Source organism: Kwoniella shandongensis, chromosome 1 (assembly GCF_008629635.2).
Source record: "Kwoniella shandongensis chromosome 1, complete sequence".
In the NCBI taxonomy this organism is placed as follows: Eukaryota; Fungi; Basidiomycota; class Tremellomycetes; order Tremellales; family Cryptococcaceae; genus Kwoniella; species Kwoniella shandongensis.
In genome coordinates, this window is record NC_089287.1 from 1,065,364 (window position 1) to 1,081,039 (window position 15,676).

A 15,676-nucleotide genomic window follows, 5' to 3' on the forward strand; every position below is an offset into this window, starting at 1 on the left:
AAGAAATCAGAACAGATAAGGGAGCACGCAAAGTCTCACAGCGTTACCAAAGAGAGCAATGGACAAGGTCAATAGTGAATCACGTTCTCCCGAAAGTGATGACGTACTCAGGACATGGCAGGGTTGCGTTATCAGATTTATGGAAAATCAACCTTGCTACCCTTTTGCATGATTTCACGTTATGCATTTCCTTCTTGAGATACGGCTGTCAAGGACGACGTGTAGATCGTAGTCTCGATGGCTGCCTCTCTCGGCACCTACGATGAGTGGGAAGATAGCGGTTAGTGGTCAAGAGCGGGTTGTGCCTTTCGATTCGCGCTCAGTGCAAAGTAACATGATATGCATGACCATATCTTTGCATTCTCCTTGGTTTGCTTGAGGCTGAGCCGACCATAGCACATGCTCAATGTAAGATGGCATTCGGATGACACTGGAGGATAAACCTGTTGAACCGAATTAAAAGTAGCTCGGTAGGGCATTTTTCTTTATATTGCATCATCAAACCCTACGTAGGGTACCTACCTACGCGTATACTGTATGCCCATCCCATCCATACTGACTATACAGCAAAATCTTTTTGGGTTCTACGACACAAGCTCCAACCGTATATATATCCCTTGTTGTTTGTACGTTGCAGTACACTCTACATCCTATGACATCTTGACTTTGTCTCCACGCAAAGACCGACGACCTTGGACGAGATCGCTACATAACAAAGAGAGATCAGAACATACAGGATCCTTTGGGTGCAATAGCATACATAATAATAAATATAACCGAGTGCCACCTCGTTATTATTTCAGGCTAACTGGATTCAATCAATCTATCAATCAATCTATCAATCCTTCACTCCACATTTCAACCCCGCATATTCACCACCACCGCTCATCACCACTCATCACCACTCATCACACAACACTCCAACTTCATCACATCAACTTGCCATCCAGTCACATCAACACTCATCACAAAGTCACTTCACCTGCATCTATCATCAACCGTCTGCTCTGTTGATAACTAGACAACCGATTGTTGTGACACTTGCATCTATTGTGAGTCCACCATTCATTCTTCCATCAATATCACGTTCATCATGAAGACTCTTTCTCCTTCTCTGCCTTTGTCTGTCATCCTATGTTTCACGAACTGACATGAAGCCTTCGTCCTTGGCACTCATACACAGCTCAATATCAGGCGAAGCACCTAGTTGAGTGCATTCATCACTAATATCAGTTGCGGCAAGAAGGTGAGTTCTCACCTGATTGATTACACCCTGCACTCGACCTGTGTGTGCGCCTTGCGTCGCGTCCTCCTCTCGATATCCCTTCACTTCTGGACGATTTCCTTTCCCTCTCTTAGAGGAGCGGTGGACCTCTTCGAAGACACAGCTTCCTCTTGGCGATCTTTCCATTTCACGTCCTATGTGACAACATCTCGCTCCCCACAACTTGCATGGTGACAGTTGGGAGAAAGGAGGGGGTGGTCGGGAGACAAGACAAATCCCCATAGCCATTACGATCAGCGGTCACGCGATCATCAACTGCACCCCATCCTTTCATGGTCTCTCCTGTGCATCGAAGTCTCTCCCTGCTTTTATCGTTCTACGAAGCTAGTCTTCTCCCACTCTTGTTTCATCTCTGCTGCTCTTTGGGTACAAAGCGCTCCTAGAGTGGCCAAGTCATTTCAACTTCCATCTACTTCATCACGTTCAACCCTTATAATACTTGACTCGTTCTCGTTCATCATTCACCCATCCGCAGAAATGTCAGTCAGAGCTAACGATCCCATTCCTCACCACTTTCGCCCCCGACCTACACAGATACTCTTGCCTGTCCAACCCCTTGGTCCCCATCCTCTTGAAGCATCCCTTCACCCCCGCTCGCCTGACGAGCTTCGTGCTGAGTGGGCTCCACCGTTACCTTGGTTCAACTCGCCACGAATCGTGCCCGTGACGGTCGACAACAACATCGACACAACCTTACGACCACACATCTCTCGCCGATCTCTCACCCTTCCGACCATGGCGGCTCAAGCTACACAGAAGGCAACGGTGAGTAGTTTCGACGGAGCCGCAGCTGATCAATGTAGTTGCCCCTTCCCAAGAATCTTCTTTTCATAGATCACGATGTCCCTTCCTCCACCACCGCTTCCGCGTCCACAACCCCCACCGACCAAATTCCCGACCCCTTGGCTGCCGCTGGTGCTGCCCCACCCCCTCCCTTCAGCCACCAACGGCGCTTCTAGTCCGCCATTGGGAGGTAACACTGTTCGTCGCGGAAAGATTGGCCATGTTGAGACCAAACTCCCAGATGTTCACGCCGAGGCGCACGAATATTATGGAGGAGCCGAGGTGTGGACGAGGGCCCGAACGTTCAGCAACGTGAGTTTCACTTCAGTGATGTTTGCTTACGACAGGCTGGTGTCGCTGGTACGGCCAAACGACGCCCTATGGAGATGGGCGGCGAGGCCATTTCAAGGAACCGACGCCTTTCTCATGGTGAGTTGAGTCGTCTGGCGTGTGCTGATTGGCAGATGAAACCACTCCTTCCGCACCGAGACGGTACTTGATCGACGTAGAAGAGACGATGCGACTTGTTCTTGAGCAGGAAGATACGGATAAGAAGTGAGTGCCAATACGGTCGAAGCAAGCTGACGTTAGCTTCCAAATCTCCATCTACGACTCTGGCCCCAAACTGCTTTCTTTGGGAACGGCGAGTTCCAACGCACACAAGGCGTTTGACATTAGGGTGAGTAGCCTTACCGTTTCATTGCTGACAGCCAGGGGACGTACATGCTTTCCAACCTGCTCCAAGAGCTGGCTCTCGCTAGAGACTTTGGACGAAAGCGAATCGTTCTCGATGAAGCGCGACTCGCCGAGAATCCAGTAGACAGACTCTCACGAATGATTAAGAATTCGTTCTGGAATGCGTTGACCCGAGCGATTGATGCCGAGGGACTCGAAGTGGCTTGTGCCGATCCAAAGAACAGAAGTCAATACGCGCGATCCCGTATTTACGTTCCTTACGGACAAGACGAGATGGCCGAGCACTATCGCCAAATGTGAGTGGCGAAAATGTGAGAATCTCGCTGACGTCTAGCGCTCGTGAGAAACCCAATCTTCGACTTGACGTGGAGATTCTTCCAAAGAAGTGCGATGATCCAGCATTTGTGAAGTCGATCAACGATAAGCCGGGTATCCTCGCGCTTGCCATGGAGCGAGAGGTTGATGCTAGCGGCAAACCAAGCTTGAAAGCGATTCCTTTCGTCGTCCCTGGAGCGCGATTCAATGAGAAATACGGATGGGACAGTGTAAGTCGAGCAATCTGTGAGCTTCGCTGACCCCTGCTAGTACTTCATGGCTTTGGGTCTGCTTGTGGACGGCAAGATTGATCTCGCCAAGGGTATTGTGGAGCACTGTATCTTCGAAATCACACATTACAACAAGGTGTTGAACGGAAACAGATCATATGTGAGTTTCTTCAACACAACAATCGCGCTTACGATAGTACCTCGCTCGATCACAACCACCCTTCTTGACCGATTTCGCCCTGCAAATCTACAACCAGTTGGATCGAAGTAAAGCCGAAGAGAACAAGACCTGGTTGAAGCGAACCATTCGGGCTGCCATCAAAGAATACCATCTCTACTGGATGGTTCAACCCTCATTGGATCCCGTATCTGGTCTGTCTCGGTACCGCCCCATCGGATTGGGTATTCCTCCTGAAACGGAAGCCAGCCACTTCACTCACATCCTGCAACCTTACGCTCAACGGATGGGTATTTCTGTGAACGAGTATATCGATGGTTACAACGACAGGTCTATTCTTGAGCCCGAGCTGGACGAGTACTTTATGCATGATCGAGGAGTCCGTGAATCGGGACACGACACTTCCTATAGATTGGACAGGAAGTGTGCCGATTTAGGTACTGTCGATCTGAACTCGCTGCTTTACAAGGTGAGTTTCATGGTGTGCGACTTGTGGCTGACAGGGTAGTACGAATTCGACATCGCTTCGGCCATCCAAGTTGCCTTCGACGACGAATTGGAGATGGACGAGGAGTTCGAACTGTCTCCTTGGCCTATCACTCCAGAGGCATTCGAAGCAGGAGCGCCACGAAAGCTCTCGACCAACGCCCCTATGACCAGCAAGCATTGGTTTGAACGTGCGGCTAAACGTAAGGAGATTATGGACGAGCTTCTCTGGAACGATGGTCACGGCATGTATTTCGACTACGACTGCAAGGCACAAAAGCAGACCCGTTACGAGTCTGTCACCTCCTTGTGGCCGCTCTGGGCTGGCTGTGCCTCTGAGCATCAGGCGTTGAAGATGGTGTAAGTTTTTGTTCAGAAGGAAGTCGCTGACATTCAGCCGACAAGCTTTGCCCAAATTCGAGGTCGCCGGTGGCTTGGTCTCAGGAACAGAAGAATCGCGTGGTATCATCTCGATCGACCGACCTAACCGTCAATGGGGTGAGTCACATATGTCAGTTGTGTTGAAGATATCGCTGACAGTGCTTAAGACTACCCCTACGGCTGGCCGCCTCATCAAATTATGGCTTGGGTTGGTCTCGAGCGATATGGATTCGTTGATGATGCAGCTCGTCTGGCCTACAGATGGATCTACATGTGAGTAGTACCCAAAGTAACCACGGCTGACATTCAGGATGACCCTTTCGTTCGTCGACTTCAACGGAGTTGTTCCGGAGAAGTTTGATGTGGTGGAATTGAGTCACATGGTAGATGCGGAATAGTGAGTTATCCAACCATTTTCGTTGCTGACTATTTGTAGCGGTAATCAAGGAACGGACTTCCAATACGTGCCCAGAGAAGGCTTTGGGTGGATGAATGGTAAGTTGAGCCACAGCGAACCCCGCTAACTTTGTAGCTGCCTACCAGATTGGCCTTCAATGTCTTTCGACTGGAATGCGTCGAGCGGTTGCTGCTTGTGTTCCGGTATGTCATATTGGTGATGACAAAGCTGACGAATAGCCCTGGGTTTTCTTCAATCTTGCTGCACCGGATTTCCCATCAGCTCGTCGACGACGAGCGGAGCGAGAGGCCCGAGACGCCGAAGCTGCCGCATCCGGTCACGGTGGTCAGCCCAAGATCGACTTCCACAACGACCCGCCATCACTCGAGCAAACTATCGCGCAGCTCAAGCTCGAGCACGGAGGTCAGCAGTAGTCGTGTTGTTCGATTTGTCATTCTCACTTAATCTCATCTGTGTATCACTCATGCGTTTGCCTTTCAGAGTCCGAGATGTGGATATGTACGCTATATACAATCAAGAGTTGGATCATGCATGGAAAACTTTTCGTATCACGCTGCAGTCTGAACGAGAAGCTGACGAGTCCAAGGGAACACTGACGAAGTCCGGCGCCGTGACGACCAGTGGGGGTCAATCGCCACAGCGAGGATGGGTCAAGTCCTTTCCGAGCCTGCTCGTCTTGTGTCGTTTACTCATCCTCAACATGATGTCGGTCATGCCAGACCAAACCAGCATAGGACCTATGCTTCAGTGGCCATCCCTGCATTCCTTAGACATATCGACTCAGACATCATCTCTGACAGGTTTCGAGAGATGCTCCTTTAACAAGCGCCCTTGTCGCTTCCTTTGATTTTCCAACAGCCCTCCAAAAGTGGCCTGTCGTCGTCGCCACCCCTGTTTCTAAGCATTGTTTTGATTGTTTATCCACCAACGATACATCTTTTACTGACTCCACTGACCTTCCCTCGTATTCGCCACCATCTCACCATCACTACGATCCATCATACACCCGAACAACACAACCGCCCGCTATCCGTCCATACCACACGTTGCCAACAAAGAACACTTCTTCACACGACTCACTTAACTCGAGTTGAGACAAATTGACCATGTCAACGATACCTGGTCAAACAGCTCAGTGGTTGAGAAATCCACCACCAGGTTCCAGACCTTCTTCGACTTCATCGAACCCCCTTCAGAGGGGTATTTCTGGGCTCAAAGGGCTCGGAAACGCCGCGAGAAGAGGCATCGGAAACACTCTGAACAACGTCGGCTCATATATCTCTCGTAAGTATGGCAGCTCGTCTCTGTCTGGGAGAATCCAGTCATTAATGCTGGTCACTTTTGCAGCTAGCGAGGGTTCTTCCTCTGCCGACTCGTCGAGATTGGGACCGATACCGTCAATTCTGACCGACGCTCGTTACCCAAGTACCGGCTTACCAACCTCGTCAAACGGTTCCTGGAGGCCCAGTACATCAAGTAGTTCAGGTACTGGATCATCCTCTTCTGGTGTGCCCTCATCGTACGGATCAGGATCATCTATTCCTCCTCAAAATGGGATGGGAGGACCTCCTTCCTCTTATTCTAGACCGCCGGGAACCGCGGAAGACATCTTTAGAGGATCCGTACAATTTACGAGTAGACCGGATGGGTCTAAAGCTTGGGATATTGATCTTACGAGGGCCGCGGAGGCATTGACCATCAAGGACGATATCAGTGTGACTGTCCAGCCAGAAGGAGAGAGGGCACAGATGTTCCGACTACGTTCGGGTGGTGGTGAGTTTGTCGAATGATCTGTACGCGTAAAGGACTGAACGACGGTTGGCTAACTTGGACCTCTCGATGAATTGTAGCTGGTATCTATGATATGGAGGTTAGAAATCTGGCAGATGGTCAAAGCGCACCTCAATCCTCATCAGGATACACCGGACCGACGAATGGAACGCCTACTTCTGATGCATCTGTCCCGAGCACGTCGACAGCTGGGACTAGCTTACCACCCGGCACGGCCAATCAGCCTAGCTCTGCATCGCAACCGAGCACTGACACCGCTGATACCGCTGGGACCGACAGCAGCGCAGGGCTTGCCCCTCAATTCGCCACGGACAGTGAGACGAACAACCCCAGGTACGTCACATGTAGGCTTTGTGGAGATGACGGGAGGCTGATTGACGTGTACGCAGTCTTGTCGACCTCGCAAGGATGGCGCCACCAACTTGGGGCGTGAATGCTGTCAAGCCAGTCCCATTGAGTCTTGGCGACGATACGGTCAGATTGGCGGACGGGGTGGATTTGATGACTAATCTCACTAGGCGATATGGATTTGAGGGTTTGGACGGAGCTATGAGTGCTTACTACAACGGCAAAGAATGGTTGAAGAAGCGATGTGAGTGATGAAAATGGACACGACACACCCTCCTTCATCGCTGACCAGCTAATTTGTACTGTGGGACAGACCTCAGTGAGACGACGGGAAAGAGTCTGCTTGATGATCGCGGGGCTGGTGAAATCACACCTACCATGTTCACCGCGGCATACGAAAACGATGGAACAGAATCAGCTCGAACTTCGATCGGATTAGGATGCGACAAGGTAATCAGTGAAGTCGTTGGACCTAGTCTCGGAGAGAACGATCAAGTGTTGGTTGTCTGTAGTAATGAATTCCCTACATGGGAAGAGCTCTCCACTGGTCCCGAGGTCAAATCGCATCAAAATGAGTCGATCAGCAAGTATTTCTCTGATCGAGTGCAACATTTCCCTCAAGATATGGGTAGAGAGTTCATGAACAATGTCAGAGCTTTATCCGATAGAGTCACAAGAAGATGTGAGTTGATCTGCAATTTGTCGCCCCGTCGACGTCACACTGATTTGTGATATCCTTCGCATAGACTCATTGTCGTCGAAATCTGGTCCTATACTCTCATGGCGTATCGCCACTGCCCTCATGGATGATGCTTTGCTTAACAACAGTAACGAAGCGAATCCCGATTTGATCAATCAGTTCGACGAGGTAGTGCCTAGAGCTGCGTCGGCGATACAAAACATGCCCGAGGAGCAGTACCGATCGATTTACTGTCGAAAACCCAAAAGTGATACTGCTTCTTTCCCCTCATCGGCTGACGACAGCTCCACATTTACCTCGAACCCGTCTTCCACGTTCACAGGTTCCGATCCCTCTTATCTCGGCACACAATCATCCTTTGGCCCAAGCTCACAGAGGAATGTTCGATTCCCCTACAATCCAGTGACCGGCGTCCGCCCTATCCCATCACGATTCGATCAATGAGTGTATATACCACCTGCCACAGTGACATGTATATTCATATGTACAATCATGTTATGTTACAGTACATCTATATAGTCATAAGCTGTATCACAAATCGCTATTCCCTTTTCCTGTGATATCATCTTTTCTTAGCAATCCACACCCACAAGCTCACTTCCTCTTTAGGTTCCGCTACTGCCTTCTCCTGTTCTGGGGAAGTCTCGCTGAACGCCCAACGCTCCTTCGCCGCCAATGTTAGCTCCTTGCGCACTTTGGATAGTAGACTGTCCACGCCCTTCCTCCCAGCCGAATTTCTCTCGTGATAGCTGCGGTCACTGCCTTTGTATTCTTGAGCACTTCGAGCCCATCCCAAAACGGCATCTCGCAACGCGTCAGGAGCATCATTGTACCTCCAGGTTTTCTCGAATCGAGGTTTCGTCAAATCGTGAGAAACCAGCGAGTCAATCGAGGGGAGGTTGAATCGTATCGGCAGGTTCGGCAAGGGCTGAATCATGTCTGCAAGTAATTGGGTCGCGAAGGCCGTTCGCAGTGATGCCGGTGCAGATAATGGAAGGGTATAAGACATCTCAACAATCTCCAGCTTGCCACCTCGCTTCAGGACACGTGTCGCTTCGTCGAGCAGGTCCCCCCATCTTGATTCGGGAATGCCAAGACCAACGAATCGGATGTGAACCATGTCGAAGGATCCAGTATCGAATGGGAGATCGTTCAGACTACATTGTGTGGCGATCAGCATTACAGTAAGAGCAAAACCTCTCTCTGATACTCACATGTTGGATGTCCTCCATTTTATCCTGTTTTGTATACTCTCCCACATGCCCAAGCCCTGCGCGGAACCGGATGAGGTAGATCTCGCAGTACGTTCAGAGATTGCAAGCTGAGCCAGGTCGATCTGACATGGTACCATATCGAGACCGACAAAATGGCATTCTGGCCATTCGAGAGCTTGGGATATTGGCCAGAATCCTGCTCCCGTCCCGATCTTCCACCTGTATCAGCACCTCCATCACGTTTCCCTTGTCGCACTTACATCTAAGACAGTTTTTGGTGGTTCAGCGAACTCTGCGAATGTATGGCGGTCGCCTGAGGTGTCGTGGAGGGTTTCGTGGAGACGACTCTCGCTGAAATGTCAGCGATGATCCCAGTATGGGCACACTCACAGATCCAGTACTTCTCTCTCCCATCCAACCTTGTAACATCCTCCTGCTTCCTCACCTTTGCTATCGATCCAAACCTTCTTTGTCGGCATGCCAATAAAATATGCGGGCTTCTTCACCCATCCTTCACGTTGTTCAACGTCACTCGCCTTTGGGCGCTGGATAGACGGCTCCAATCGGTGCAGAGGTAAACTTGCACTACGCGTCCGAGGTTCCCTATCATTCGTGTTCTTCACGTTGTGAACCGGACCACTCCAAGGTGCTGCAAAAGGATGCCTTTGCTCTTCGATCACAGGCACAACGTCACCCTCAACGAGCTTTGGCGATAAGACATGTTTCTTCTGAAAGGACGACGCATGTCCGAGTGATATGCTCATTGCGCGATCACGAGAATCAGACGATTGACCGCTGACTACCGAGGAAGGGTATTCTGGACCGAGCGCTTTCGACGAGGTGGGTGTGAATAGCTGGGTGAAATCGGTGGACCCGCCATCTGTCGTTTCGGTATATGCGGGAGGGGGAAGAATAGGGATAGATTCGCCGGTATCTGACGTCGATTGTGAGGGATCCGATTGAACCTTGTCGAGTACCGGTCGTGCTTGCGGAGCAGTACCCTTGTGTGATCTCGTTCCATTACCTCCTCGTGGTCCATCTCTTGACCCAAGCCCTTCTCTCACTCTCCCACTGAATGACGATAGCTTGTTTCTCGTCTCGCGAAACGATGCAAGTCGATGCGGAGTGGTGAAGCTTCGCGAAGCCATTGCCATGCTGGTCGGTGGTGGTGGTGGTAGGCGGCGGGAAGATTTGTCCGCTGATATCGATACAGTCAGATCATCTTCCCATCCTTGTGGGATACCCTTGATAGTAGGATCAACGACAGGTCTATTCTGATCGACCGAACTTCTCGTCCTTCTATGCATGCTTCTTCGTTCTTGGTCCTCGCCGTCCGTGTGGAACCCCAACCCAAGTGTGAGAAAGGGAGAATCGGTCGATGTGAATGGACTGTCATCGATGCGGGTTTTGAGCTTGGTAAGGTCAGGAGGCGAAGATTCCGGGAAGGCGTCAAAATCGACAATGAGAGGTCGAGGAGGTGTCGAAGGCATCGCGGGTGTGATGGTGGGCGCGGTTGCTCTACGAGGAGGAACGAAGAATTGACTTGCTATCGTTGGGAGTGTGAGGTCCATGTTGACGATTCCTTGAAGATGCTGAACAATGCGGATCAGGGGTAGAGATCATTCCCTAGGTGGTCTGTGGGAAGCAGGAGTTGGTACCAATTTCTATTAGCTATACATGGATGATCTATTGTGGAGGTTATGTATCGTTAGTGACATGACCGAACATGAGTGAGATGTATGTATGCATCAGACAGAGTGTTGAGTGATGTTGATGATGAGTAGGCTTGCTTGATGGACAATGGGACACGAGAGACCAAGTGTATGCTTATTGTTCTTCTTTTTTCCAGTTGATATTGATGGAGATCCGTGCGCTCGATCGCAATCATTCATGGCGCAGAGGTCAAAGCGAGTGACTGTGTGTGAGGACAGAAAATGTGGCAGAGACTGATTGTTGTCTGCTTTATATTGATTTTTGTATCGTTTATCAATGCTATTGAGAAGATCAATAAAAATGTCAAAGGAACGATTTGTTTGTCCGGCCCGAATAATCAATCGACAGGCAGGCTGTGTGACCAAACGATAAGCGACCACGTACTGCCAAGTCACTCGTTGGTTCTTGGTACGGGCTTATCTCGCGGCAAGGAATTCACTACCACTCTACTTGCCAAGCTCAACCCTGCACTACGAAGTAACAGGGTCTCGTCATCGGCTTTCGTAAGTTCACGGCAGTAATGTGAAGTACGAGCACAGCTAACTTAGTACATGCGCTGGGCTGCGCTTATTTGACTTTGCCGTTGCGATCACTCACGAAAGATATCGCACATCAATCGTCTGTCACAATTTGTTCCCTGTCGCCTGACTAAGACCACGGCGTCTTTCTCCCCTTCCTTTCTCTCTCTGTTCACCGGAGGAGCAGAGACATTGTATCACCACTACTGCCATAGGGTTCAAGACCAAGCACAGCCTCTATGAAACTTTGTAGGTGGAAAGCAAGCGGTACACGTCTCATCCGACGCGTCAAATTGCGCAGCCATTTCATGTCGAGCTTCTTCTTCTCTTACTCGTATTTGACTCCGATATACCGCGAGTCTACTTATTGCATGTACGTTCGTGGGAGAAGAAGCAGAACATCAGAGGCACTGGATCATGCTTTATCAAACGTGTTCTCGTGATATGCAGCCTGCCTGCGTGCGGGGTAGGACAGGGTTTACGAGATGAGAACATGAGTAAAGTCAAGGAATCGGTCCGATGACATTGATAAATTCCTCTCATCTGTGTCTCGCTATCCGATCTGTTTCCCACCTATATATACCTCATCTTACATCGTTTTGAAGCGGTATTCTCTCCCGCTCTTTGTAAACAAGACATATCGCCGTGCTCACATATATCTCTGATCTTCTTCTTCGCCAAAAGTCTCTCACAATGCTCTTCCCTACCAAGCTCGCCATCTTCTCAACTCTTATTGCCGCCGCCAAGGCTCAATTGTCCGTCAACACTCCTGTAAGTTTTCGGTCTTTTCGTGACAGTGGGCAGGATCGCAAGTCAAACCATAACATATGTCATGCTGACGTCTCTTTCCGCCGTGATGAAATTAGGCCTCATTGATCGAATGTCAACCCGCCTCTCTTTCATGGACGGCAACCACGGCTCCTTACTACATCGCCTTCCTCCCCGGTGGTCAAGTCTCCGCAGCCGCGGTAAGTCTCTTCGCTTCGGATCAAAAGCATAACGCACTGCGGTGAGGAACTTTACTGATGACTGGTCTGCTGGGCATGCGCATACTATAGCTTGAACAACTTTCACCTGTTCAATCCGCCCCGTATACGTGGACTGTCAACATCGCCGCTAACACCAACATGTAAGCGATCTCGAGTGAAACCATATCTTCTGCTACGCTCGAGCTTACGCATTCGTTCCGCAGTACGATCCGAATAACCGATGGTACTGGTGCTATTGCCTATTCTAGTCCGGTAGTGATCCAAGCTGGTTCCAACTCTGCTTGTTTGACCTCTGTCGCTGCCGACGCTAGCACCACCGCGTAAGTGGATATGCTTCCCATCAACTAGCTCTCCCGTCATTGTTCATGACTGACACTGGCTTTTCTGCTTCTGTTCTTGTAGAGGTGGTGCCGCCACCGGTTCGTCTGGCGCTTCCGCCACTACTACTGGATCTGCATCCAGATCAGGCTCAGCCGCAGGTAGTGCGACCTCTAGTGCGGGAGCCGCAACTTCCAGCGCCGCTTCTGCCGGTCTAGTCACCCGTGAGAGCGCCACGGGTCTTGTCGGTATTCTGGGCTTGGTCGCCGTTGCGGTTGGTGTTCTTGCCTAAATCTGCGAGTGACTAGGGTTTGGAGCGGTTATGTTAGCAATGAGTGACGAGAAGTGACTATACAAAGCGGTCGACGGCAGATCGTACATGGGGAGAAGAGGATTTTGAAAGTTCCATGTGTCTCCAGGAGAATATCGAGTTATAAATGACATTTACTACACTTCAACCACCCTTAATGTATGTTATATAACCCCCACATGGTGTTAATGATCAACAGTGATTCACTTGAATGACAACTGGAGTTGCATGCTACTTTACTTGGTTTGACTTCTGACGCTTATCCTTACACCTAAAGGGCTTCACGAGCCAACTCCTCGAAAGACTTGGGCTTCCAGCCCTCGATCAAGGATCCTGACGGTCCCCAAGCACCATCTCCCCACTTGGCCTTGAGAGCAGCGACGACCGCCCCAGGACCCTTGAGATCCTCCTGGTATTGTTGCTCGGAGTACTCGGTGATTTCGGGAGCATTGCCGTTGAGCTTGGTGAGGGTATCGACGATCTCTTGACCTGGGACGGTGACGTCGTAAACCTGAAGCACCTGGTTGGCGATCTTGGAATAGCCAGATTCGTCGCTTGCCAATGTAGCGATGGCGTATCCGAGGTAAGGGAGGGTGCTGTGAAACAGAGCGGGATCAGCATCCATCAAATCATTGCGAAGACCAAACGATAACAAACTTACGTCAGTCGGAGTGGATTCTTGAGCGAGTTTCTAAACTTTTGAACAGTGTTCCCCTTGACATCGGTCCCGACAGCCCTGTGATTGAGACCCAGTGAGCCGCTATCCCCGATACGTTAATGCAATGATGAACTCACTTGTAGGCAAAGAAGAACAGACCGAACAAGCCTGTTCTGACTTCGGTGAGAGGTACACCGAGCTCCTTTGCTTTCTTCACAACCTCCTCCTTGACTCCGATACCTGCAAGACCGGGAGCTTTGAGTTCTTCCTCAGTCCAGTTGGCGCCGTAGTCTGAGGGGATGAACGTCTTGAGGGCGGAGGAACCAGCGAGTGCTTCGACAATGTAAATTTGGGATTTGAGTCCTGGAGCACCGACGGTTGAGCTGTGGGGTTGTGGTCGTCAGCGACAAATCGAGCAGCTTTGCACGAAACAAGAAGTTGAAGTGGGGGTTTGGAATGCGGAGGCAGACGACTCACACGACCACATTGAGATCCTTCACTGCAGCCTTGTTCTTCTCCTTCCCCGCATCGCTCAAGTCGACGACTCTGGTCTCGAGCTTCGCGTCTTTGGGAAGCTTCGAGAGGTCTGTACTCTCACGATGTAAGATGACAAGCTTGATCTTGCCCTCCTGGTGGACTTTGACTAGCGCGGGGAGGATTGCAGAACCGACTGTTCCGGTGAATCCGTATAAACCGACAGTGGGCGACATTGTGTTGACTGACTGATAACTGGAGGTGAGGGTAAATGCAAATGTGTGACTGGGAGGAGTGGATGAAAATTTGGAGATGAGGACGGGATGCGGATGAACGGAGTTGCAATAGGGGTTGCTATATATACCTTTGCATGCGGGATATCTCGGCTCCCTCAGATGGGATCAAAGGGGTACGATGGTGTAAGCTGGCGTGATAAGCGGCCGTCCATTGATTGCTATTCTCATTCCGATGGGATAAATCGAGTAGTGAGTTGCTTGATAAGCACGTGCTGTGAGATGAGATCAGCTTACTTAATCCCTCATTTCCGGTAATTAACGCGAATAACTGGAAGCGTAAGTTAAGTTACTAACCATCAACTATTGCATCAGATCTCATCATCGTTGTCGTCAATACTGTTGCATCGTTGTCTAATACATGTCATTCCGGCGGTATCACCTCACTCGTATTATCAACATGTCTTCCGCAAGCTCACGCTCACAGCAACCGATATTTTCACCAGCGACGTACAAAGCTACGCGTAACGAAGTCGGAGTATTCACGACACCTCCGTATTCGGAGAAGATCAAACCGTTATGGCGATTTCAAGATAGTGTCGTAGCGCGAGCGAGTGCTGAAGCGATATGGGAGAGGTTTCAAGGGTACAGGTGAATACAGGCCTGTTCATCGCTCGTTCGCTGGGTCGTATGGTCGTACACGACGATGGCGCAATGAGAGGGCCTTTGGCTGACAAGGCCGTTGTGTAAAAAGGGATCAAGACGATTTCGTAGGGTGAGTATGAAAGGACATGATCGCGCCTCGATCCGATCACTGATGTCATTCATCGATACCCATTCCCCATTCGTCTGTTGGTCCTTACCACCACTACTCCCCCGGTACCTTGTGTGTTTCTGCTTGTCGCCTGTCCCACCTCGCAGAATGGACATCACTCGCAAATTCTTACAAATGGGTCGTACCCGTTCTCTGCGATATGCACTCCGACCAGGCGGTCGCAAATACTCCCCTACGAGCGGAGAAGAGATGGCACGTACTGGTAAAGTGTACGATGAAGAGAAGAGGAAAGGAGCAGAGGTATTTGAGGGTTATGTAGATAAGTGTTGGGCGGACGAGGTTTATAGTCAAGCTTATGCAAGTTGGGCAGAAGAGGGGAAGAAGGTGAAGAGCTCAAGTACGAGAAAGATCGGAGGGAGAGGTGCAGCTGGGAAGGGAGTAGGAGAGGGAAAGGGCGATGAGAAGGGGAAGAATATAAAGTCAGAGGGAGAAGAAGATGGGACCAAGAAGAGCACGGCTAAGCGGAAGAGGAGAAATTCAGAGTCGGACTCAGCGAGTGACAGTGATCGTGCCACTTCCGACCATAATGTAGAGGAGAAGCCAGCCAAGACCCCCAAAGGAGGCCAAACCAGCTCATCACCTCGCAAGTCCTCAGGATCGAGACGAGGTGCACCAGAGTCGACAAGCACTCGTCGGTCAACCAGGAGTAAGAACAGCTAAACCGCATTGAAGGATCGCAACATGTTGTATTATTACTTCATCCATCTCATTATATACAATTTAGGTATCCTTGTATCTCCAGTCTTTGCCCACTTAGCCTTCTTCAAATAATCGCATGTATCCATAAAATCACCCTTGTCATC

General features: G+C 50.2%; 6 protein-coding genes across 6 annotated transcripts; 4 read left to right on the top strand and 2 right to left on the bottom strand.

The window, feature by feature from the left end:
• Positions 1-1,762: 1,762 nt before the first annotated feature.
• CI109_100379 (uncharacterized protein) lies at positions 1,763-5,185 on the top strand (the record flags this gene model as incomplete). The annotated part of the gene is made up of 10 exons (XM_065966784.1): positions 1,763-2,050; positions 2,120-2,497; positions 2,783-3,060; positions 3,246-3,309; positions 3,507-3,929; positions 3,996-4,267; positions 4,371-4,471; positions 4,522-4,627; positions 4,791-4,849; positions 5,034-5,185. 10 exons carry the CDS (start codon positions 1,763-1,765, stop codon positions 5,183-5,185), a joined length of 2,121 nt encoding a protein of 706 aa, XP_065822856.1.
• A 693-nt stretch (positions 5,186-5,878) lies between these two features.
• Positions 5,879-8,055, top strand: CI109_100380 (uncharacterized protein; the record flags this gene model as incomplete). Its single annotated transcript, XM_032002958.1, has 6 exons — positions 5,879-6,056; positions 6,120-6,545; positions 6,623-6,896; positions 6,953-7,155; positions 7,225-7,593; positions 7,658-8,055. 6 exons carry the CDS (start codon positions 5,879-5,881, stop codon positions 8,053-8,055), a joined length of 1,848 nt encoding a protein of 615 aa, XP_031862765.1.
• A 118-nt stretch (positions 8,056-8,173) lies between these two features.
• Positions 8,174-10,396, bottom strand: CI109_100381 (uncharacterized protein; the record flags this gene model as incomplete). Its single annotated transcript, XM_065966785.1, has 4 exons — positions 8,174-8,768; positions 8,826-9,037; positions 9,086-9,170; positions 9,216-10,396. The coding sequence occupies 4 exons, from the start codon at positions 10,394-10,396 to the stop codon at positions 8,174-8,176; spliced, it is 2,073 nt and encodes a 690-aa protein (XP_065822857.1).
• A 1,353-nt stretch (positions 10,397-11,749) lies between these two features.
• CI109_100382 (uncharacterized protein) lies at positions 11,750-12,655 on the top strand (the record flags this gene model as incomplete). The annotated part of the gene is made up of 5 exons (XM_032002956.1): positions 11,750-11,827; positions 11,923-12,024; positions 12,115-12,185; positions 12,249-12,365; positions 12,448-12,655. 5 exons carry the CDS (start codon positions 11,750-11,752, stop codon positions 12,653-12,655), a joined length of 576 nt encoding a protein of 191 aa, XP_031862763.1.
• A 289-nt stretch (positions 12,656-12,944) lies between these two features.
• CI109_100383 (uncharacterized protein) lies at positions 12,945-14,041 on the bottom strand (the record flags this gene model as incomplete). Its single annotated transcript, XM_032002955.1, has 4 exons — positions 12,945-13,269; positions 13,335-13,409; positions 13,469-13,714; positions 13,809-14,041. The coding sequence occupies 4 exons, from the start codon at positions 14,039-14,041 to the stop codon at positions 12,945-12,947; spliced, it is 879 nt and encodes a 292-aa protein (XP_031862762.1).
• A 457-nt stretch (positions 14,042-14,498) lies between these two features.
• On the top strand, positions 14,499-15,533 carry CI109_100384 (uncharacterized protein; the record flags this gene model as incomplete). The annotated part of the gene is made up of 3 exons (XM_032002954.1): positions 14,499-14,689; positions 14,793-14,813; positions 14,960-15,533. The coding sequence occupies 3 exons, from the start codon at positions 14,499-14,501 to the stop codon at positions 15,531-15,533; spliced, it is 786 nt and encodes a 261-aa protein (XP_031862761.1).
• Between the last annotated feature and the right edge of the window lie 143 nt (positions 15,534-15,676).